A 25,158-nucleotide genomic window follows, 5' to 3' on the forward strand; every position below is an offset into this window, starting at 1 on the left:
ATTCAGAAGGACTATACATATATATATAGATATATATAGATATATATATCTATATATATATATATATATATATATATATAATATATATATATATATATATATATATATATATACTCCTTATCAAAATCTTAAGACCAGTCAAAAAATTGCAAGAATTTGCATTTTGCACTATTGAATCTTAAGAAGATTCTAAGTAGAGCTTCACAATGTTAAAAGAAAATATTAGTGCAAGAGACAAAAACATTTGAGCGGGGAATTTTCTGAAAACTGCATTTACACTCAAACATGATTTTTTTAGCTGATCAAAAGTTTAAGACCATAGTCTTTAAAAGCCAAAAGCTGTGCAAAAATCTGGATTCCATGTCATGTTCTATGAAGTCTTTACACTGTCAAGACCTCCAGATGGCAAAAGCAAAAAAGCTCACTGACTTTGAACGTGGCAGGATTGTTGAGCTGCATAAGCAAGGCCTCTCACAACGTGCCATTGCTGCTGAGGTTGGACGCAGTAAGACAGTCATTTTGCATTTTTTAAATGATCCTGAGGGTTATGGAACAAAAAAGTCAAGCGGTAGACCCAAAAAAATTTCACCAGCTCTGAACCGCAGGATCCGATTGGCTGTCCGTCAAGACAAGGGACGATCCTCTACCCAAATTAAAGCCATTACTGGTGCCGACTGCAGCCCGATAACCATCAGACGGCATCTGCAAGGGAAGGGCTTCAGAAACAAAAAACGTCTTCAAAGGCCACGTCTTCTTCAACTCCACAGAATTGCCCGTTTGGACTTTGCAAGGGTGCACCAAACATGGGACATTGAAAGGTGGAAGAAAGTTGTCTTCTCTGATGAGAAAAGGTTTTGGCTTGATGATCCTGATGGCTTCCAACGTTACTGGCATGACAGGGAGATCCCACCTGAGATGTTTTCTACACGGCACAGTGGTGGGGGCGCCATCATGATTTGGGGTGCGTTTTCCTTCAATGGAACAATGGAGCTTCAGGTTGTGCAGGGGCGTCAAACAGCAGCTGGCTATGTGGAGATGTTGCAGCAGGCATCCCTCATGACTGAGGGCCCTCGTCTGTGTGGTAATGATTGGGTTTTTCAACAAGACAATGCTGCAGTTCACAATGCCCGCCTGACAAAGCAGTTCTTCCAAGAGAATAACATCACTCTTTTGGACCATCCTGCATGTTCCCCGGATCTAAACCCAATTGAGAACATTTGGGGATGGATGGCAAGGGAAGTTTACAAAAATGGACATCAGTTCCAGACAGTGGATGCCCTTCGTGAAGCCATTTTCAACACTTGGAGCAATGTTCCCACTAGCCTCCTGGAAACACTGGCATCAAGCATGCCTAAACGATTGTTTGACGTCATCAACAAGAATGGTGGAGCTACTCATTACTGAGTCCTTTTTTTGGCACTTTGATTTCTGTTTTGGGTTTTGGAGGTTTTTTTGAGCTATGGTCTTAAACTTTTGATCAGCTGAAAAAATCATGTTTGAGTATAAATGCAGTTTTCAATTAATTCCCCGCTCAAATGTTTTTGTCTCTTATGCTGATTTCTTCTTTTAACATTGTGAAGCTCTACTTAGAACCTTCTTAAGATCCAATAATGCTAAATGCAAATTCTTGCAATTTTTTGACTGGTCTTAAGATTTTGATCAGGAGTGTATATGTAAATTACATATATATAATTTCTTTTGCTTAAATCCTGGTTTTGTTTTTCTTCTCTGGTTCTCTTATAACAAATTAAGTTTTATTGCAGGGTTGAGGCGACATGTCTCCATGCAGGTGGTAGATCTTCAGTTTCTCCAGCTCTACAAGAAACCGTGCCTACAGGAAGAAAGGAGTGAGCTGAAGGGAGAGCGTGGAGTGAGAAAGGTGAACGGTGGAATCAAAGTGAGGCGACTCATAAAGGAGAAGGAGGAGGAAGTGGGGATACATGCCAATATTTATTAGTTTAATCAGGAAACAGGGCAACAGAAAGTGGAGCGATAACCACTGTCATCAGTAATAACAGTGACTGTGATGGGTTTGTCACGACAACAGTGAAAACATCAAAAGTAATGTGCAGACAGAATACTGACTAGAGACAGTGGAACAAAGTGATGTCACATTGAACATACAATCTAATGAAATTACTCATGTTTTCACACATTTGCTACTGATTTTATTTGCACCAAAAACACACCAATAACATTGACTTCATGTTCAGCTGGGGCCTGAACTGTGGAACTCATATTTAAAGTGAATATTTCTTAATGAGAAGCTCTGGGTCTTTAGCTTTTATTGTTTTATGTTATTGGGAAATGATCCCAAAATGATACTAATGTTAACTCTAACAGTTTTCTTATAATTTGTGAAGAGACTCAAGAAAAGAGAACATTTTATCTTTTGTTATTTGATTGTTTTTAACTTGGTGAGTAGCGCAGCTTGCAAAAATCTGTAGCAAATGTAAAAACATTCATGTTTTAATAGACTTTCCACGTAAACTAATATTTTTGAGATCAAAGCATTTTATTCAAACAGTTTAGCAGCTATTTTTCTTTTGTTAAGTGAAGAAGTTTTTATTTTATTTATTCCTCTAAAGCTAATACTTTCCTCTGCATGCTATGACTTTACACAAACAGAAATTGCACCAGTAATATTTGGATTTGGAAGAAATTACCATATTTATTTAGATTATTAATATTGGACTAAATGTGAAGATCAATTCTTAGCTTGACATTTTTTTTTCTTTTTCTCACAGAAACTGCTTTAAGTTTAAAGTTCAGATGCAGCACCTTTCAAGTTTCATTTAGACACTGAACGTCAAACACATCCTCCCTCTGGCTCTTTTTTTTCCAGTGAACTCCATTTACAGGTATTTACGATAAGACTTGGACCACTTTTACTATTTCTTGCCTGACTCCGGGATGAACACACTTACGGTGAAGTCACCGCTCTCTGTGCCGAACTTGTTCTTCACCAGGATGCTGTACTTGCCGGAGTCCGACGTGTTCACGCCGGTGATGGTAAAGCTGGCAAACTTGCCCGACTCGAACTTCAGGATGCAATGCTCATCGGAGGTGATCTCCCTGTCGTTCTTCAGCCAGGTGACCTCTGGCACGGGGTTGCCCGAAATGTTGCAGGTGAGATTGAGAGCCTGAGGTTGAGAAATGTACAAATATACCAAAAAAAAACACCTCTTTAAGTCCTGCATAGAAGAGATGGAGACTAGGCCACTGTAAAGTCAACACTGTTTCTTTACCTTGCCCTCTTGTATAGTCACCACATCAGGCAGGCCTCCTGCCACTCGAGCACGATCTTAGCATAAGGAACAGTTTAATTTAATTTGAGATACATGTATTTTACCTCTTAAAGTGTCTTATATATCTCATTGTCTAAAAATGAATGAAGTAAATGTGGCTTGTGCCATTATCTCACAATGAAGACATGCTCATTTAAAAAAAGTTGTAAGAACTTTTTTAGTCTCTTCTAGCAGTTTGGGCTCTGACTATAACTTTAATAAGGAGTTAATACTTACTTCTCTCTGCAGTAGCTGCAGCTCTAAGGATACAAAGAAGAAAGCAACAGATTAAAACAAGAATCAAAGACATAATTTGGATCAAACACAGAGGTTTTGTGTAAAGCACACTATTTACTAAGAACACTCTGCATGTAATATGTTAGAAATATTTTAATGTGGCTACTAAAATTAATACTAATAAGTTCTTTCTACCAAGAAAATGAGAGAAGATGGAGACATTCGTCTGAGCTGAAGACAATGTGTTTCTTTTGTTGTTGTTGTTGTTTTTTAAGATTTTTAGCTGCTGGATCGGATATGGTCTAGTGGGTTTTTTTCCCCTCTAAACATGCTTGAATAGTTACATACTCAATGGGTGTTAAAATATGTACCTAATAAAATGGCCACTTTGAAGTTACAGAAAGATTAGCACAAACTTACTTGAGTCTCTGAAATTCTGCAAAAGCATCATCAAATGCTAAAAGAAAAAAACAACAACATTTCATTAATCTGCTCAGTATACATCTGCTTAGAATCAAAACGGAGTACAGCTCAGGTCTAGTCAAAGTTCTTGAGAATCACCTTGACCAGAGAGTTCCACTGTTCTCCTGAGACCGCCCTTTCCATCGTAAAACTCTATGGCATATTTTCCCATGTCTTTCTCGGTGGGCTCTGAGATCTGAAGCCACAGCTGTTCTCCAACCACACCACTCTTTATACGGTCAGAGAAGGAGATCGCCGAGTCCCTGTTAGAAAAACGAAAGGCAAAACGCGTGCAAACATAGACCGCTTTGAGAAATTAAAACAAGCAAGAACATGCACACAAAGCTTTCTCTGTGTGTATTAATGATATGTATCTGCAGGATAATAAAAAGAAGACCAGCATGTTCCCTTAAACTGACTTGTAATGCCATGTGACTTGGAGCAAGTCGTTGTAGATGCTGACAAACGTGTAGAGTCGAATTCCCTCATCTGTGCTTGTGATCTTCAGTGGAGTGGAGGAATTAGCTAAAAGCAGCAACGACAAAACGGTTATTTTTAACACTTATGTTTTAAGAAATGATTATTAGGATGCAGAAATTATGTTTCTCCTCACCAATAAAGCTGAAAACTTCATTCATCAATTCTTTGAAACCTGAAAAAGAGTAAAATTGGTGATGCAAAGTGCATCACAAGCTGTTTTTCTAGACAGACTGACTCTGGAATTATTACCTTGATCTGTCAGATTCAGTGTGGATGTGTCTATTCCTCTCTCATCCTTTAGAACAACCTCATACACACCAGAGTCCTTTCTGGAAATCTGGCAAAACAGGAAAGTAAAATTAATGCAAGTGCATCTCTAATGGAATGCAGGACCTTGAATTTGTAACAATCGGAAAACATACTAGTGGTTCATGTTTAATTTTAATTTTCAAAAAGCACTTAAACCTCTTCAAGTAGAACAGAAAACGGAGAATTTGGATAGTCTGCTGCTTCTACAGCTGAGTTATTATCAATCATAATAGGGAAGGATTAATTATTTGATATTTGAAAGATATAAGCTAAACTTAAAGACAGATAACTCTTGAAAACATGACATTTGTTTTAAATCATTATGATATACTTCTAGAAATAAGGTATCAAATGAATAATTTTTTTTTTTTTTTTTTTGCTTTAATAGTTGCCAAAGCAGTATCTTGTTTGTTACTTTTGTCAATATATCTAAGATGCATTTCACATGGTTATTCAAATGAAAAGTCTGAAATGATGGTCTGACCAACTTGGGCTGACAGTTTAAAACTCTGTACTGTCAATGCTTGCTCCCATTTGGCTGAATCTTCATTGCTGCAGACTAAGCTTCTGCTTAAGATAGTGTGGTGTCTGAAAATAGCAAGACATTATATCATGTTACTAAGAGGTCTTCCTTTTTTTCTCACCTGGGCAATTTCCAGTTTGAGAACTCCCTCTGTGAAGCCGAGTTGTTCATCGGCTTTGATCTGATGTTTGTCTTTGTGCCACACAGCCGAGGTATCCTTCTTTATGTTGCCAACCTGGGATGTAGCCAAGCAGAGGGGTACTTTTAGACTTGAAGTATTCAAAAAGTGAGTGGAGGGGAATGTGCTTCTTCTCTAAGTCTAAGACTCACCTTGCACTTGAGTATCACACAGCAATCTGGCGTTACCTCCCAACTCAAGCCTTCAATAAAATGAGGACCTGAGACATGTAAACAAATGTTGTTACTGACTGTCAGTTACAACAAAAGAAGTTTTGATTTATTTAGAATCTAAGCTGATTTTCTGACTCCGTTGATAAAGAAGTCAAAAGTGTTTGAGTGATTTGTTTGAGATCACTCAGACAAAAAAAGTAGTTATTCTTGTTATATTACCTTGCTTTCTGAACCATTCCTTTCTCTGGAACTCTGATTCTTTCTGCAGCTGCTTGAACACTAAAAGCGAAAAGAGTAAGCAAAATATAGATGAATAGTTTTATTCCAATAACATAATCAGGTAAACATGTTGGGGGTCAGGGGCTGTAGGGGGACTAAACATGAATAAGAAATGACAACATGAGTTTTGAATTACATTTGACTGTTTTAGAGGCTAAACTCCCTTTGGCAAAGCTTATCTATGTGTGAGGCTCTATGTGTGTTCAGTTCTTCAATAATATGACAGATCGTTTTCTGCCCTCTAGTGGTGAATCGCTCCCAAAGCATGCTCTACACTTACATTGACATTAATATGTAAATGTAGAAGAAAAGATCCTACATAAAAAGTATTTTACACCAGTTACAGACTAAATATATTGGCAGCACTTTGTACAACCCTCTTTTTTCCAAGAGTTGTTTTTCCCTATAACATTTCATGCAGTTGTTACAAACAAAGAAAGGCGTCTTTTCGCTTGTAACTCAATCAAATGTAAGAAATTTTTTCCATTTGTTTGTTTGTTTGTTGTTGTTAACGTACCATCACCTATCAGCACCAAGCTGGACTGATTTGTTGCTTTTCCGTCGTTCAGCTGGAAAGTGTAAGTCCCTTCATCTTGAGGAGTCAGAGACTCCATGAACATCTCAATCACACCGGTGTTCTTGTCAAAGTTCATTTTGTATTTCTGTAGAAAAAAATGTTTTAAAAAGCAATGATTTTTTCCCTTCCTATTACAAATGTTAACTTTTCATGATAAAAGAGTTGAACATCTCACTGACATCTCCCTGGGAGAGAACGTTATCGTTGAAAACATAATCCACTTTGCCATTCGCTGACATTTGCGCCGCCTGCAGCCAGAAGCGCACTCTGCCCTTCTCCTGTAACTCGACTGCCAGATCTGACTTCAGTGAAATAACTGTGAAGAGAAAATGCAGAGTCATCTTACAAGAAATGAACAGAAATAAAGAAAAAGTCCCATCTCAGAGAAACTTTGAAGCACTTACTTGGGAATTTGTGGTCGTGACTGACTTCCAGCAGCCTCTTTAGCTCTGAGGAACAACAAAAGGTTGTGATTGAAACTGGGGTCTGACCTGTTCTTTTGTTGTTTTGTTAAAAGAAAAAGGTTCCACCTTCTTGAGAAAGAGTATAGCTGGATGAAGCACCATCAGTATGGGTGACAAGACATGAGTAAACACCAATGTCCTCCTCCCCAGGACTGTTGAAAACGGTTTTGGATCTGAACACAAAGCTTGTGTTAGGATTTATGCAATCTTAAGTTGAATGTCCAGTGACAGCAACATGTAAAGGTCATTGAAATAAACGAGGATAATAGTGACGCAAACGGATATAAAGTATTTAAAGCATTTTTCCTTTATCAACTAGTTGGCTAAAAGCAGCACACTCTATATTTGGTGGCACCATGCTAAAGCCTTTAAAGAAATTAACCTTGTACAGTCACAATGACATCTGATGTTAAAAATGAATTAAATATGTGGAAAATGTAGTTTTCATTTTCTCTCCCCAAATATAAGATAATAGACATAACAACACATTAGGTGAAGATTAACCAAACTCCTAAATAAAACATATCCTCAGGTGGCAAGTCCTTAACTCCCATAGTTTTATTTTCTGCTCTGTTTAACAAGCTTGGTCTTCATAATTTATTTGCTGTTAAATCTGATATCTACACTTAGTCACACACTGAATGTAATAAGACAGACTGAGTCATCTCACTTGTTTCCCTTGGTCTCAATGGTCAGACGACTGGAGTCTGTGATTTCTTCATAATCCTTGGACCACACAAATTTGGAGTCTGGCGTCAAGTCAGAGCACTCAAAGTTCAGGGAGATGACACCGTCATCATCGACGTCCACAACTATCTCCTTAGTACCTGAAAGCCAAATATATGCTGAGGAGTTCAGGACATTCACATTACCATTATACCCTCATGGTATCTGCCCCTTTGTCAATGTTTACCTACCAGGTTTGGTCAGAGCCACGACTGGCTCTGTAACATCTGAGGTTTTGCCCACACCGGCTTTATTCTGAGCACGCACTCTCAGCATGTACGTCTGACCTTCCTTAAGATCCTTTACCTGCAAAGTTTAAAGACAACGCCAGATAAGACAGCTTGTACAGTCCTGTTTCAGGAGAAAATGCTCCAAACGGACTCCATGTAATGACCTTGAGATAAGTTTTCTCTGCTGCCTTGGTGTTGACGCCCCTCCAGGCTTCCTCTGGTGCATCTCCTTCCTTGATGTCAACGTAGAAACCGTTGACCGGATCGCGGCCCTGGTACACAGGAGGTTTCCACAGTAACACCAGGGAGTCGCTACGCACCTCTAAAACCTGCAGATCATGAGGAGGTCCTGCAGAAAAAATATGTAAAAGTCTTAGAAAATTTGAAGTTGTTGGTACAAGTAGCAAAAATAAATTGCAATCTTGTTTTTCTGATGTGTATTATTCTACAGTACTTATGACAACAGATTCGTTGGTTAAATTAATCATATTGTGATAGATTAACTTCTCAGATGTTTATTTTGGGTGCCCGTAAATTTTATACATCTATAATCTTTTTGAAAATTTGAAAAAGTAGCAAACCATCCAAACACTGAGTTATATTATACATTTTTAACAGCTGTTAAGTCAACCAATCATTGCCTTTATTTTGTAGACACATACAGTGTCTTTCAGCAAATATAAACTTTTTGTTCATAATTCATGCTGAAATTTAATCATTACAACTTTTCTACCATATTTTTACACCAGTAGACATCTTTCAACCTTTAATGTACAACCACGTTTTTTTTTTTTAAGACATAGTGAAAATGTGGAAAATCAAAGCATATACTTGATTGTTATGTATGGTGGAGAACCATACATAAATATTTTCTAAAAGTGCAGTGATTAATCAATAGCAGGATGCTTTCCACTGGGGAGAAATGTTTCAAGTAAAATATGACCAGTGGTCTGGATTCTACAAAACCAAAGCATAATCGCGACTGATTAATTTTAGTTATGAATTTAATCAATTAAGAGTGAGATAGGGTTTTCATAATCTTGATAGTTCCAGCTTGAGCAACCAACCTGGTACAGCAATGGTCCATTCCTCACACAGGAAGGTGTTACTGGGCATCGATGGGATCCCGACGCCCGCCATGTTGGCAGCTCGCACCTGGAACTGGTACTTTCTATTTTCCCGCAGCTCCGACACCTGGCAGGCACAGACACAACCAGATAAATTACCTGCTGGTCATGAACACACCAGCAAAACATCTGGACGTAGAAAGGGTTCCCGTGAGCTCACCCTGTAGGCCCTCTCGCTCACAGCCTTCACGTTGGCCTCGTGCCATTTCCCCGGCACGCCATCGACGACCTCACGGTAATCTACGAAATAGCCGGTGATGTCAGCTCCTCCAACGAAGGTCGGCTGCTTCCAGGAGAGCACCATGGCGTCGCGCACACACTCCAGAATGGTGATGCCATAGGGTGGAGCAGGAGATGCTGGGACAGAGAACTTCAAGTTAACACCATCGCCTCAACAGAGAGACTGTGCTCATGGGAAAGTGAAGTAACAGGAAACTGACCACATCTGGTCTAATGCACTCATTATCTTTATTAAATCAAGCGGTTTAATATGCCTTTACATGTGTTACTAAGGAATTAAATACTGAATATGTTCACAACAAATATAGAATACCCTCATGTTCAGTTAAATATAATATAATGTTTATGAGCACTACAGAAACACAATTAAGAGAGTAACTGTGAACTTGGTGTATTTTTTGGCTTGAATTGGGCTCATAGTGTCCCAAGAGTTGGATTTCTGGAGTGTTTCATTTCCAGAAAGGTCAAGTGTCCTGCTCTTGTGTTCGGTTCAGTGTCCATTTCTGGGACAGACTCAGACTGAGAGACTCCAGACAGGAAAAATTTCTGCATGTTGAAAGTTGAAGTGCTCAAGGGCAATCATCAGGAGAGCGGAAGCTGGTGCTGAGGTTACAGATGACAGGCGAACGAGTTGGGAAGTGACTTAGGGCTAAGTACTGATAAGGAACTATGTTCTATGTTAAGAACTAAGTTCTTAGTTCAAGAAGGAACTGGTGAAAACTTACCTTTAATGCAGAAGAATGCAGGTGGAGTTTTCCGTTTGTCATATTTATATTAAGTTTAGTACAGTGTTTTGTAAAGAATGAATAGATCTTGAACCTTTCTCAAACTTTAATGTATATTAAAGGGATTTCATGCATCAGATCACTAGAAAGTACTGTATAATTGTGAAGAAGGGGGTGTTTTTTTTTTTATTTATTTGTGGTATTCAGACTGTACTCAGTAACTGATCTAAAATCCATTGAATTTTAAGAGGCATGTATGAGTTTGTAATCCTCCAGAAGTCATATGATAAAGAACTGTTATTTAAATTCATTTACACTGTCAGGGTCTCAAAGGTTTGTTAGAGACCAAGCTTGGATACAAGGTTGTAGAGAAGTTAAAAGTTGGACACAACATCACAAAATCACATGTCAGTGTTGTTTAATCCATCACTGGAAAAATGGAGCCATGCAGTCAATAGTTCCTAAACAAGATACCAGCGACACCCCAAAATTGTTTAAAACTTTTAAGAATTAAAGTCTATAGATGCTTTTCATCTAATTCAACTGAGCTTGGGCTTTTCTCAAAAGAAGAAAAAATTAGTTTAGTCTTCAGATGTATGTAATGCTGGCAGAGATGTTCGACAAAGAATGGCAACTGTAATTGCAGCAAAACGTGGTTCTATAATGTCCTGACACAAAAGGCCTAATGACACACTTTTAAAATGTTTGTTAAAAATCTGAAAGCTGTGTAACCTCTTTATAATCATGCACTTTCTTCCATTGGTCTGTTTCATAAAATCCCAATAACAGACTGAAGTTTGTGGTAATAAAATGATCTGAAATAGGTCAAGGGACATGAACTTGTGTACATTTGCAAGGTGCAGTAAACTTGGGTGAAATAAAATTTTAAAAAATTGTGAATACATTATGTTTCTTTCTGTTAAACTTATTACAGCATCCACTAAAGGGTTTCAGGTTCTCTCCTGGTCTTTGCACTCTGCTATTTACCAGGACCCTCTACAGTGAACTTACGTGCACCACGTAGTTTATCCACCACAGCAGTTTGATCCTGAATCTCAATGACTGTCTCAAAGTGTACAGCTGAAATTTTACCAGTAAGAAATTCAGAAACTGAGCCTGACTCTGAGAGGGGGCTCTGGTCTACAGACCATGAACCAGCAAGCTTGACCCCCTCTCCGCTTTCAGTGTCAGCCTGAGGTTTATTGTGCCTTTCAACAGTGAATTGGGAAGGCTGGACAGTTTCATGCTTGTCCGTCCAGCGTGGCTTGTGCTCGGTTAGTGGGCACGCTTTACCCCCCGGCCCCATCTTCGAAAACACACCATGTGGAATGCCGCCCCCTATGGGTGTTAGCAAAGAAAAGCAAAACCAATGACTTAGACCAGGCAACAACATATGTTGCAACTAAATCACAAAGCAATAATGGAGCACAACAACAACAGAAAAAAGAAACGTGAACACATAAACACAATATTCAGCACATCAGCCTGTAAAATATAAAGAAATGTCTTCATCTGACTGGGAGGGAAAATGAAGACAAGATGACCATCAGGTGACATCCATGTGAGAAGGATTTAGGAATATCAGAACATGCACCAACACCTTATGATGTTCAAAAACAATGCCAACTGTTCTACAAGACACTCATTGTTCTGCTATGGTCGTATTGCTTTGAACAACACTTTTTCCAACATGACTTTGTATTCATGGGAAGACATTTTTAGTTATTTGTTCTTGTTTGGGTGTCTTTTGGATATTTTTTTTCTTTTATTAAAAATAATAATAAATTTTAACACATATTGGACTAATAGGATTCAAAACACATTTACCGAGTATCTACCTGCAAGATAAATACATTGGCATTGCTTCTGAGCGTAAGTACAGAATGACAGACATCTAAAGGCTTTGTTAGTTAGGATGCTGGAGAAAGATTTTGTTAGGAACAGAGAGGTGCTTATTGACGATTACAATACTTTTGCACGTGCTGCGCTGCCATTAGAATGTATTTGTCCCCTTATAGACTTCCTCTGATTTTGCTTTTTGTCACATTCTGTAGGATAAAAACATCCTGTACATAAAACCTGTCTGAGACCATGTAGTAGGCCAAAAGACTTCAGAAGAGAAGAGATGAGCAACAAATTCAGTGACCTGAATCAGTTTGGATGTTTCAAAGCCTGGAAATCAGTGTTGGCCTTCAGCTTGAATACACTTGGGTTGTGCAAAAAAAAATCCTATGACCCAGAAAGTCTACCTCTGAAAGTTCCTAAACAAACCAAAGTAATGTTTTGAAATGGCTTACTCAAAGTCCAGACTTAAATCCAGAGCCTTTTGTATTTATAGTTTTTTTTTCCAATATTAACATTTGTTAGATGATCTCAAACATTAAAGTGTGACAAAATAAAGAAAATAGAACTTTGCATTGACATGTATAGCATGTTAGAATGATCAGTTAGCTTCAATAGCAAATTCTAGAACAAGAAATCATGGAACAGTCTTAAAGATCTGTGAGGGTCCATCTTTTGGTACCTTCAGCACCATGCGTAGACCAACACAAACTAGCCCCAGGAAAGGTGAGTGTGAGGAAAGAGGGATTGTGAGAAATGGTGTACCACATTTATCCGGTTTGTAACGACCGCTGAATTGGATCAAGTTGATCCAAAATAGAGGAAGTATACAAGTCCTGACCCCAACCTGCTTCAGGCAAAGCAGGAAGTGAGGAGTCTGTAGGGTGGATGCAGCTGAACAGGGTGGTGTAGAACAACATTTTGGAGTGAGAGAGTGTGGGAGTGCAGATGAAGATCTGAAAACACTTCTGACAAAATAAAGGTATCACTATTAATGTTGTTCTTCCATCAGTTTTCCCCAGGAAACTAAATATGTTTCTGACTTTGGGATCAATAACTAAAGAGCTGTCAAAAGTCACACTCTTGAGTGCATTCAGGAGACATTTTGTAAACAAGTGATCTATTTTCACCCAGTTAGGTAAATCTTACTTTATTTATTCCATTTTAAATACTTAAAATATATAGTTCAAATGACAATTTTACGCAAAGGGTTGAATAATCTAATATTTCCAGTATTTCTGACTATTAACAACATTTTATCCTGTGAATGATTTTTTTTCACTCACCAATCGCAGCTTTTACTTCCACTGGTTCTGATATTGGGGAGAACTGGCTGAGTCCTGCGGCGTTCACAGCCCTCACCCTGAACACGTACTGCTCTCCAGTCATCAACCCATGGCAGATGAACCTGCAAAATTGAATTTATGATCCATAACAGATGCTGATTTCTGATATCTGATTATTATCAGAAGAGTACAAAAGAAGTAGTTTTACCTTGTTGCCCTAACAGGCTTGTTGTTGCATGGCTCCCACACATCGCTCCCAACAATACTACACTCAATGTAGTATCCAACCAAATCTTTGACATCCTTAGACGCCTCCCAGCTCACCACGACAGATGTGTCCGTGTTTCTGGTGGGGACAACTTTTCCCGGAGCCAATGGGATATCTGCAGATGAGATCATTTAATATCTTCAGGCTATTATTGTTGTGATTTATTTACAGATTTATTTATTTATTTACTCTTAAATACCAATAAGTTAGAAATACTATTAATAGCTTCAAGATGAGCAGGACTGATTTTCAGAGTCAATATAAGAGTTGGCAGGGAGCGAGCTTAAGGTATTTATTTGGCTCCCTAATATCAAAGTTAGACTTGGTTATCTTGTAAATATATTTATATTTTTGAGGGAAAGATTAATTTTTACACATAAAAAACAGCTGGGTTATGTTTTTAACCAGAACACTGGGTTTATGCTGTTCTGCTGGTAGTTTTATTATTTATTATTATTATTATTATTATTATTATTTCATTATTTCATTGTATCCACATAAATTGTATGCATTAGTTTTAACCTAACTATATCTAGTTTAAATCTATGCTAGATTTGAACCAGACCCAAGACAGAAAAGTGTCCCAAATTAGGTTGTTTTTAACTGAACTTTTAGACAGGAAAGTGTTTGACTCTGGGAGAAAGATGCCACAAAGACATTGTTAAACAATAAGTCAAGTCCTGCAAGTTACTGTATCTTCTGACCAAGCTTGTCGCCCACAGTGATGGCTTCAGTTGGCTCAGACGGTTCGCCGACACCAGCAGAGTTGCAGCAGCGGACACGGAACAGGTAGGACTTTCCCTCAGCAAGATCAAACAGAGCGAAGCGAGGAGACTTGACCGGGATCTCTGTGTTCACCCTCTGCCAGTTGTCTGTGCCCGAGACACACTGACAAACGAAACCGATAGTGTCAAACAGATTTTAAAATGTGAAAAATGCAACAAAAATTAAGTTTGCAGAACTCTGTCAATATTCACCTTCTCCACATAGTACATGACCCCTTCAAGGCCTTTCTCTCCAGGAGGCTTCCAGCTCAGGACCACATAGTTTTTGGTTGCCTCAGTCACTTGCAATTCACGAGGTCTGCCAGGAACAATGCCCTCTAGACGTGAAAAGATGAGTTGGACGGGCCCCAATCCTCAGGTAAGCAACATGACATTCAGTACTGTGACTTTCTTACCTGCAGGCTCCTCCTCTGTGACAATGATTTGGCCGGTCCAGGGTGCAGAAGTGCCTAACAGAAAACCACGCATGTAACTGATTACATTTCCTGATTTTTATTCATCTTCCATTTTCAATATTTTCTATTTTCTTACCTTCAAACTGAGAAGGGCTTAGCTGTAGTTTTCCTTTTTCTCAGCATGTTTTACTTTTATAAGGTTATGAATCTCAATAAATTTAGCTCTTTTACAAAAGTTTTTTTTTTTAAACCACAAATATAGTAAAGCTAGATCCCCTAGGTATAGTACCTCTCATGCGGGCTCGATCGGCCGGATCCATTGCTGCCACTGGTTCAGAGACCCGAGACGGGTGGCTAATCCCGGTCTTGTTGACGGCTCGGACTCGGAAGATATAGGATCGGCCCTCCACCAAACCAGTGACGGGAAAACGAGCAAACTTGACCGGAGTGTCATTGCACTGAACCCAGTGAGTCGTCCCAACCTCACATCTGTTCATAACAACACAACTGGAGAATATTAAACTGAATTGACAATATAGTTTTACTTGCAGTTATACTTTTCATAACCATAAAATGACAAGGATTGTTTTATGTCATACCTTTGAATAAGACATTTTGAGGTTAAGGTCTGTCATCTTATTGAGGAAACAATTTTTCCAATTTCCTCTTCTTTCAGAGGTTCTAACATGTTTGAGGCAAATATACTTTACCTGCTACTGCACTACAAACACGTACAAATGCAACTTCTGTGTTAATATGTCTTAGTTATTATTCTTTTTTGATTGTATCATGCCAAACCACAAAGATATGTTATGAGATAGATAAGATTTTTGTTTTAGTAACTAATTGGTTCCTGTTACTCATAACTTTTCCTGCGATTGGACATATATGATTTGCACTTTCAAGAGAAAGGCCATTACACTTTGGACCTTGACCCTGTCACATCTCCGCATCTGGTCCTTGATATCATTGCAGACTGTTTTGTTTCCATTGGCCAATATACATAATGTTTTATGATATGTAGATGGATGCCGATAAATAAGGGGAAAGACAAGGGCAGAGCGACACCTTCTAAACATACAGCGAAAGTTAAAAGAGAATGATTTAGATTCTAAACTTAAAGAAAAATATTATCTATAGACTATCAGCAACATGAGCATATGACAATGCATTGTAGGATTAGCGAAGCTAACAAACAAAGAGCAGAATTACAAACCTGTCAACAAAGTAGCCCAAGATGGCATTTCCTCCCTCAACAGCTGGTTGCTTCCAGGTAACAATAATGTAATCCTTGTTGGCGTCCAGACAGCGTACGTCCAGTGGGGCTCCAGGAGCACCTTCCACCTCTGCATCTGCATCTAAGCACACAATATCACCATAATAAGTCTATAATATATTGCTTCATGTTCCTAGCACTAGAATCGCCAAGCAAAGGCTTTTGGGTATTAATGTATCTTTTCATTTGACTATTCTTTAAGTTATATTCATGAATACTTGTTCAGTCACAATGTGCTTTTTTGAAGCAAGTGGGAGTTATGACTATTGCATTGGCTTTTTGTTTTTTATATCTGGCATATTATGAAATAACTACTTTGGCCAATATCCCAGACCCCTGTTAACATGTCAAAGTCATCATAAGTCATCATAATGTCAAGGCTCATTCATGTTCATGACAGTAAACAACTATTTAACATTATCTGTTACTGTAAATTTTGAAACAATGAATATTTAGAGGGATCAAATGTTTAGAGGAAACAGTTGCTCATAAAAAGGGTTTTAAATATTGAACATTTGTATTATTAACTAGCAAAAATATACTTTGCATACTTTGTGAGGCAGATAACATCTAATATCCAAGTTAGCGCATTGAGTAACCTGAGGAGTGTGTCCTTTCTTTCTGAAAGCTTTTATTAATCTCACAGCTCTTACAGCCAGACTCATTCCATTAATAAACCCTCTTCGAACATTATAACTGCAGCCAAGACCAGAGTGCTTTTGTCATGGAGATCATACCTTGCCTTTCCTTTTTCTGGGCAACCATGAGCTTGCCACAAGGGAGACATAGGAGTCTATTTTCTAACATCTTCATGCTCAGCATGACTGGTGTGCAGATGCTGAAACCATGTTTGACAGGTTGTCTCTGAAGGCAACAAAGATAAGTTCAACTGACCTGTTTTTTCCATGGCATTCAAACACATGCCAGACACTTGCCGCTTAGCAGTGCCTCCATTAGATATATCCTATTTAAAACCACTCAAAGACATTTCAGACACTGATAAATAAACAGTGTTATTATCAGGTGCCAGTGCATGTGGTGTTGTGACTGTGACCTTGATCTCCAGAGACACAAGCAAAGGCGAGGGAATCCATTGAGTTCAGATTGGGTTGACGTGGATTATAAGTATATAAGTTATGTAAACAAATAGGATGTGTTGGGTTAGTTGCATTGTTTTGAACATATGTGGATCAAATTTTGCCAAAATACACAATTAAAACTTCACCTGTAACAGTTTCCAATAAAATATCTTTAAAAGAGGTTTACCTTTGACAAACACATAGGCAGAGTATGTCTCGTATCCAGACTTAGTGGCGACGCGCAGAGTGTAGAGCCCCTCGTCTTCCTTGTTGAGGTGGGTGAGTGTCAACGTGGCTCGGTCTCCACTCCAGTGCATGTGGGTCCATTTAGATGGAGACAACAGCACATCTGAAAGACACAACACGGAAGGCAGTGATTGCATTTATAGCAATATAAATCGAAGATACCAGGTTGGACAAGGGTTTAAAAGTGAGTCAATGAAGTAATAAATGTCTACCTACCATCTCTGTACCACTGAACCTCTGGCTGATAACGGTGGAGAGCTGGGTAGATGATTACTGTGCAGCCCAAACTCATGGTCTCCCCCTCTCTTCCAAAAGACACTCCAAACGTATCAACGATGTGAATCTGGAACGTGATGCCATACTCAGAAACTGGGCCAACTGGAGGCAAAGAAGACAACTAGTTATTGGAAACTATATGTTGTGCATGAAATCTAGATATCTTTTCATGCTGCTTGCTATATTTAATTTGACAATAGAGTAAAAGGAATGAAATAACAAAGGCATTAGATTTGTTGGGAAGCATCCTGTCGCCAATGACGGGACAGAAATTTAGAAATTAACACTTACGTCTGGGCACTGGCAGTGTTTCATCAATTTCACCTTTGAACCCTATGGAAAAGAGCAGGAGCTACTATAAATACTTACAGTAGGCAGAACACAGTGTTGTATGTCAGTCAGGATGAACTGTATGTACAGTATTTTAAGAAAATATGACAAGAGCATATGTAAACTCTAGTTTTGACTTTTGAATATGCCTTTAAAAAATTTTGTATGTGATTATGAGGGTTGTGATAGTGCTGTGCTTTGGTGGAACCTACTTTTGACAACGACAGAGGCAAATTCAGATTGCTCTCCTTGCGAATTCATGGCAGAAACACGATACTGGGCAGTGTCATCAAAATCACATCTGCAAGATGACACCATTAATCAGTGTTCCATAATATGCACATAATATCAATGAGGGATTCACAGGTTTGGCGCCCTTTCTCTGTAACTCCAGCAGCAGGCCTCTTAACCATGTATACATAATACCAAAGATGTGGGCCCCAAGCCATAAAGCATCCCAAAACTCTGAGCCAGGAATACTCTGGCAATAACTAGACACCACTAGTGATGTCATTTCCATCCAATGCAATCGGACCGCTGTACTTGAAGGTACGTGTCGGGTGAAGTACCAGAAACTGAATCTGATGTTGACACATAGAAAATATGCAGGAAAATCAGCCCACCTTGTGAGTTTAGTTGTTTACGTAAGAAGCAAAATGTGATCTATGGATTGGTCCAGAGTTCCAAGCAGGCTGTACCCAGAGGTATTTAATGGAAATACTCAGAGGTATTTCCATTAAATACCCAGAGGTATTTAATAATGCGTTACATGATCTTTCCTTCTTGCCATCCTAACTAGTTAATTAGCTAGCAAAATTTAGAGAAAAAGACAACTAGATAAATAAATAGTGTGTTCAGCTTGTACTCTAAAGATGAGATATCTGTATTTTAAGTCACAAACATCAAAACAAGTTCCTCACAAACATGAAATCACTTTCCAGCATTGGCACTATGTCAACAAAAAGTGCCGATAATTTCACACGCAGTTTTTTTCTCAAATGCTTCAGCGCATTTCTCTAAACAAAATTTAAATTCTCATTCTACCTCAGTCCCATTTGCTACCTGACTTTGGCTGAGTTCCTACAAACAAGTTTTAACTCCAATAGACAGACATGTTATTGCTGTAATCTAGTAGTTCACATATGTGTCGTAAGAACATAGTCATAGTGAATGACATTTTCTTTTCATCATGAAATCTTCATGGTGAAATGTGCAAACATTCAATTGGGTAAATTAATATATATATTAAATTTACATATTAATACTAACTAATACTAATATCCTCATGAGTAACTGATGCCTGTGTGTGATTTCAGCTATTTAAGTAAGAATAGTGGAGGGTGTCCTAATTTATTTCTCCCCATAAAATGCTTTTTCTAACTACATTTTACAGGAAACCCGCTAAACATGTCATGGAATGTCCTAAAATTTATGCCATAAGTTATGGCATAAATTTGTTATATCAACCATGTAGTAATCAAATGTTTTTATTTTCTTGATTCAAGAACATTATTTTGGTAAGAGATGGTTAGCACTGTTCTTTTTATGAGTATTATTCTCTGGAAAGTAATTTGCATCCCTCTAAGTCTGTATATAAAGTGCTATATAGTTGATTTTAAGTTTGACAGGGGAGGCTACACTTACTTGTTAATCTCCAGTGAGTGCACATTGTATCTGCTCTCCAGTTTAAACTTGCCAGGATTGGCAAGTGGGTCAATAGCCACATTGTTTTTGTACCTTAGATTAGGAGGTAGAAAACATGACAGAAGACAGATAAAATCAGAATTAAAAGAGGCAGAAAAGAGAATTTTGAGAATTTTCAGAAGGAATAAGAAAGAGATCCGGAAATCCAGGAATGATTAGAGGCTATGTTCTAGGTGATTCATGTCTGTGGCCTACCAGATGACCCTGGGGTCAGGCCAACCGCTGACAGTGCAGTGCAGCCGCACGCACTGCTTCTCCCACACAGTGTGGGAGCGAGGTTTAATCACGAACTCTGGGGCGTGCATCAGGCTATCTTCGTTCATCCTCTTGAAGTGTTCCTCGTGTTCATGGATCTAAACATAGCAGACGAAAAACATTCAGGATAATTTCACTTTTGCCACCAGTGAACATCTAAACCCAACAAATGCAGCAGGAATTCACATTGCATACCCAAACAGTGCAAATTCTGTGCTTCGTTTGATTTCAGATGCACACGCAAGCCTTGCAGCAGCAGCATGTGTCTTAAGAGTGAGTGCAGTGCATGATTTTTATTATATTCTAATTTTAGTGGGATGTGTGTGGCTACATGCCATCCAGCACAAGACCACAGGGACTTCCATGTACCTCAAGAAAAGCAATCTCCTTAAGAATTTGTCACCCTCTAGAGAGCTTGCCTGGCAGAGTGGAGACAGATAAAGGTTCTAAGGGTGGTAACTAGTGTTTGTAATGCTTGTTAAATGGCCCAGCTACTACTTCACATAATCACTCAGATACATAAATAACCTTGTTGTGCAAAATGATGTAAGAAAATCTCCTTTACCAAATGCACTCAACCTTCCTACTGACTGCAGCAAGTAACTGCGGTTCAGTTACTTGAACTCCAGTTACTGGAGACAAAAAAGTAAGCGCTACAAATGTGGTTATTGCTTTTAAATGGTTATGTATTTTACAATGGAAATACTTGTACAATAATTCAGCAGGTTTTTGATACAATTAAATTATAGTTTGAGGAACATCAGGTCCTTTTACATATTTGATGCATGTAATCTGGCCATTTCTGTACACTGTATTTGAATTAGGAGATAGAGGGTAAAATTTACATTCTTCTTCTTTGTTAGAAAATGGTTATATTATTTTGCTTTTACCGTCTCATTAATTATATTAAGGAGCTTAATGATTCTACAACCACTTACTGTCACAGGATGAATTGAATCTTCATCAGCACAGACTAAACATCTGCATGGATTTAAATAGTACTTGCATTGATTCTGTAACAGTTTGTACAAATAATATAGCGAGTGTGCATTCAGCTAAAACTGGATGCTAACCTGCAGTATGTAAAAAGTGACTGTCATTAACTGACTTTCAGCCATACTACTGGCATTTTTTCTGTTCCAGGTCAGTGTGGATTAACAATATGTTTTGTGTTTGGCAAATCCCAGAATAATAAAAACATTGAACGATTTATTAGCTTTATTAGTTTCTTTAAACTCCAAAGTTTAAATACATTTCCTTAATAGTTGGTGGAATTGGAATGGGATGAGTATTTTATTATTCCCTCTTCTAGGCATTCACATTGCTACTTTGCAACTAATTTAGCACTATGCTTACTTAGTAGTGTTATTTGCCATTGGAGCTTTAACTTCTGGTTCATGTCTTAAATATTGCTTCAATACTTCCACATGATGTTCTTTACGCATGAATCTAAAGCCAGGTCTGTCCCTGAGTGGACATTCAAACTGTAATCTGGCTTGTTATATTTCTTTCTGAATAATGGCTTCCTCCTTTTTGAGAGGTCGTACAACCTATGTTGGTACTGGATTTGTTTCACTGTGGAAAATGACGCTTTCTTACGAGCTTCAGTCTGCATCTTTACAAAGTCTTCAGCTTCTGTTCTTGGGTTGATACACAAAACACATTTATCTTCCTCCTTAATGGTATGATGGCTGGGAATTCCTATGGTGTTTATACTTGTGTAAAAGTGTTTGAAGAGGTTAACCTTGAGACATCTGGAAATTCTCTTCAAGGATGAAACAGACTTTTGGAGCGCCACAATTTGTAATATTTTGCCTATGACATCCACAAGTAGTGTGGCCTAAGTCTCCCTGAGTTATTGCTCTAAAATACACCTACATGGGTTTCTCCATTCAGCTCAGACATGTTGATTTAATTGATCAGAAGTTCACAAAGACACGAAATCATCACCTGGGGAAACCTCACATTGTTGAATTGCATATTACTCATAGTGATCTTAGTGACAGGAAACTTCTGAATTTGAAGATAGTAATAAAAAAAAATATCTATAAAGTATCACTATTATTCTGGCATTTTGATTATTCTCATTATTCTAACTGACCTAAAACAGGAAAAGCTTAGCCTGATTTTATTGACTATGGCAAAAATTGGTAATCTGAATACCAACATGACATGGCACTGACCCGTTTATTCAGAGAGATGCGTTCAGCTGACTCACGCATGGCCTCCTTCCTGGAAATCACCTCTGACCTCTCCATCTCCAGACCACTCGTAAACAAATCCCTGCGGGCCATGTATGCAGCTGTGTCTCTCACTCTGGCCTCCTCTGTGTCTGACAATCCCGTAGCAAACTCTTGACTATCGGTGTCAGCGGAGCAGAAACAGGAGTAGGTTTAGAGGAGTAAGAATTATCATAACTGAAATAGGTCAAGATAGTGTGGAACTTTCTATGTGGTGAATGTTTTGTTACCTGCCCCTGAAGATGGGCACTACATAGCCGATGATTTGGTTCTCTTTGTCAAGAGCCAAGTAAGATGGCTTGGATCGCTTGGGTAAGGGACTTAGTCTGTTCTCCTCCAGTCCCAAGTGAGAAGACACCTTAAGTCTGAGACAAACACAACAGCATCAGTCTGGCACAAGCCAGACAGTGCAACATTTCATAAAACAATGTAGGTAGAGGTAAAGTGAGGAATTGATTACCAGTAGGTTAACATGAAATGATGGATAAAGTTTAGTCTTTATTTCAGCATAATATACCTACCAACAACAGTTTGATTGAATTAGCTCCAATCTACCACAATGAAAAACAAAATTAAGGCCTGATAAACTCATTAAAAACTTCCAAATCCTGAGATTGAAACGGCTAATCCACTTGACATTGCAAAAAAAAAAAAAAAAAGAACAATGAAAATGTTCAAGAAGTATTGCCTTTCTATGAGGCTTTTTAGCTTCTCTATTTACAATGTTTTCATTCAAAACAAGACATCTCTGTCCACTGTAAAACTGGTTAAACTCTGCTCTAGTTTTATTGGGGACTGTGGTTGTGTGGAAGTGGGGTTTGGTATTTGAAGTATGCGATAAAACAATCTCCACAAAGCAGGGCAATCAGTTATGAGCAGCTCTCTTTTTCCATGTCAATACCCTTTAAATAACTTGTGCATTCATTTGACTTTCCAAGAACTTGTAAAAAAATTCCACAGAACAACAACTTTATTCACAAAAAAAAGATATATATATATATATATATGTTCATTTGCCATGGTTTAAAGATATGGTACAAATGGAGCTATCAAAAGTGTTGGGTAAAATAAGGTAAAATAAGCATTGTGTTGGTTGGTAAATCGGGGCAATAATTGGGGATGGGCAAAAAGACTTATCCAAAAGTAAACATGCAGAACAACAGAAATAATAATGCCATCAAAAGTGCCTTTCCAGATAAATCTTTGCAACATCATAACCCTCCTCGTTTTATCTTTAGTCACCACAACACCAGTGTTTTTTTTTTTTGTGCCAATGAGCCAATCTTCTAAAAGTTTGGCTATGAGATGATATTTAAAGACCCTGATCTTGTTCACACTGAGCAAGTTGGCTTGTCACTAAGCTGTAAGCTTTGATGCACCAGGGAGAGGAAATGATTTGTGTATTCCTCCCAAATGTTTGAGAGTCTGAATAAGCTCAAATTATCTACAACATTTCTTTCATTATTTCAATTAATTCTTCAGTAGTCTAATATTTTTGGGAACATAGCGCACATAAACACCGTGAAACACATACAAAAACAATTTTGTCTTAAGAAACACCTTCAGAAACACTGCCAAAACGATCAATACAAATGTGATCTGGTGGTGAAAGTTTAGTTACTTTGGGATGAATGTGTTAAATATTAGTCTCATTTCGTAGGAAGACATTTGCTGCATCTCCAGCATAGCATGCAAAGACCAGCATGCAGGACACCAACCGGTTTGGAGTTGATACTGACAGGAATGCTCTTCAGTTTTGAATGAAGGCTCATCGAAGTGAAATTAGGGATAATTAAGAGGGATAAAAAGTGGTTACTTGGTGTAAAGGAAAGATGATCCCAAAACTCTGACTGGGAAGTGTTCCAGTAGGGTTGATGGAGGTGAACCAGCTCAGCTGGGGTGGGGAAGGCAGAGGTGTTAGAAAGGTAGTAGGGTTTTCCTTGGATATTATAGTTAACTACCCCAATCTTCTTCTTCCCTTCCTCCTTCTTACCCCCTGCTGCTGGTGGACAGGCTGGTTCCAGCAGAGTACCTGCTGCTGGACTGGTAGTGCCTCATTTTAGACTCTGCCTCCGTGCTACGGTAGCTACGGTCGTAGTGGCGATGGTGCTTCTGGTAGAAGGGTATTGATCCAGACATGATGCGGCCCAGAGCTTCTTCTTGTCTCTCTGTTTGTCACGTTAGTTCAGTTAGACAGCAGGTTCATCATCTTTTATTCTCTGCTGTTGCACATAAATTTTTATTTCATAATAAGAAAGAAAACACAACTGTAGTTAAAATACTTCTAGATGATTTGATTTAAAAAGGGAGGCTCAAGCATCAAAAAACTTGCAGCATCTGCTTCAAAGACATCCGTTTCAGAAAGTCAGGCACATCATTGACATGCTTAATCAGACATATGCACCAATTACAACCTGGCAAGCTGCATTCTCCTCCCCGCAGGAGTCCACTTACCCTGTACAAAATCCCTCAAACTCCAACCTTTTCAGAAAAATTAAAGATCCAAATCCACTCTTTACAGCTTGATAACCCAGCAAACCCACAGGTAGGTGCTTACAGTGCTGCGGTCTACACAACCAAAATAATGTTGGCTCAGGCCAGAGTGTCCAAGCTGCAGTCGCGGCCTTTTAAGGAGAGGGTAGAGATAAATATAGCTGGGAGTCGAGTCGACTCTGATAGTGGAACACATTTATGGGTGCAGGTCTTCATGCCAGTAACTGTGGTCTGAAGGTAAACACAAATCTGATTTTAAAGTTAACTCAATGACTGGTTGAATATTCCCCAATGATTCTCTAAGTTGAAGCACTTTTAGATTTTCCTAATTTACCATCTGCACTGTGGCCAGCTGTCTGTCAGAGTTAGTTAACCTTCAGCAGCTTTTGTCCTGTTTTTTACTCCAGCAGCCTCAGCTGTGACTGATGCTAACTTTAGCTATGCTATTGTTACTCCTTCACATTCAACAAATACCAGTCACTATGTCACTCTCCTTTTCAGCCTCTCGCATTGCTAGAAGAGCATGAATGTCCTCCCAGCAATCTGCAAAGAAAGACTAGATATCAAAGTGATCGATATTCATGAACACATCAGTGTGTTCATGAATTGGGATTTTACAGATCATCACAAAGTTGTTCATATTTGTGAACTGGATCAAAAATAATA

At 38.5% G+C, this 25,158-nt stretch overlaps 1 protein-coding gene across 2 annotated transcripts; it reads right to left on the bottom strand.

Moving 5' to 3' along the window:
• Window positions 1-1,931: 1,931 nt before the first annotated feature.
• On the bottom strand, window positions 1,932-24,568 carry myom1b (myomesin 1b). Of its 2 annotated transcripts, XM_055037466.1 has the most exons (37): window positions 24,454-24,543; window positions 23,993-24,167; window positions 22,230-22,364; window positions 21,943-22,117; window positions 19,700-19,857; window positions 19,445-19,537; window positions 18,013-18,101; window positions 17,762-17,803; window positions 17,411-17,572; window positions 17,136-17,297; window positions 15,810-15,951; window positions 14,883-15,082; window positions 14,594-14,647; window positions 14,391-14,515; window positions 14,118-14,301; window positions 13,354-13,528; window positions 13,146-13,267; window positions 9,213-9,409; window positions 8,993-9,119; window positions 8,090-8,274; window positions 7,887-8,001; window positions 7,640-7,796; window positions 7,036-7,142; window positions 6,910-6,954; window positions 6,685-6,821; window positions 6,446-6,590; window positions 5,869-5,928; window positions 5,629-5,696; window positions 5,420-5,533; window positions 4,716-4,803; window positions 4,600-4,638; window positions 4,406-4,511; window positions 4,086-4,249; window positions 3,945-3,981; window positions 3,525-3,547; window positions 3,249-3,304; window positions 1,932-3,143 (listed from the first exon to the last, which is right to left on the bottom strand). In XM_055037466.1, the coding sequence occupies exons 2-37, from the start codon at window positions 24,136-24,138 to the stop codon at window positions 2,892-2,894; spliced, it is 4,386 nt and encodes a 1,461-aa protein (XP_054893441.1). In that variant the 5' UTR covers window positions 24,139-24,167; window positions 24,454-24,543; the 3' UTR covers window positions 1,932-2,891. The 2 variants fall into 2 exon arrangements, with proteins under 2 accessions (XP_054893441.1, XP_054893442.1); XM_055037467.1 differs by lacking the exons at window positions 21,943-22,117; window positions 22,230-22,364; window positions 23,993-24,167 and having other exon boundaries at window positions 24,454-24,568.
• Between the last annotated feature and the right edge of the window lie 590 nt (window positions 24,569-25,158).

This window comes from Poeciliopsis prolifica, unplaced genomic scaffold (assembly GCF_027474105.1).
Source record: "Poeciliopsis prolifica strain line A6 unplaced genomic scaffold, Auburn_PproV2 SCAFFOLD012, whole genome shotgun sequence".
In the NCBI taxonomy this organism is placed as follows: domain Eukaryota; kingdom Metazoa; phylum Chordata; class Actinopteri; order Cyprinodontiformes; family Poeciliidae; genus Poeciliopsis; species Poeciliopsis prolifica.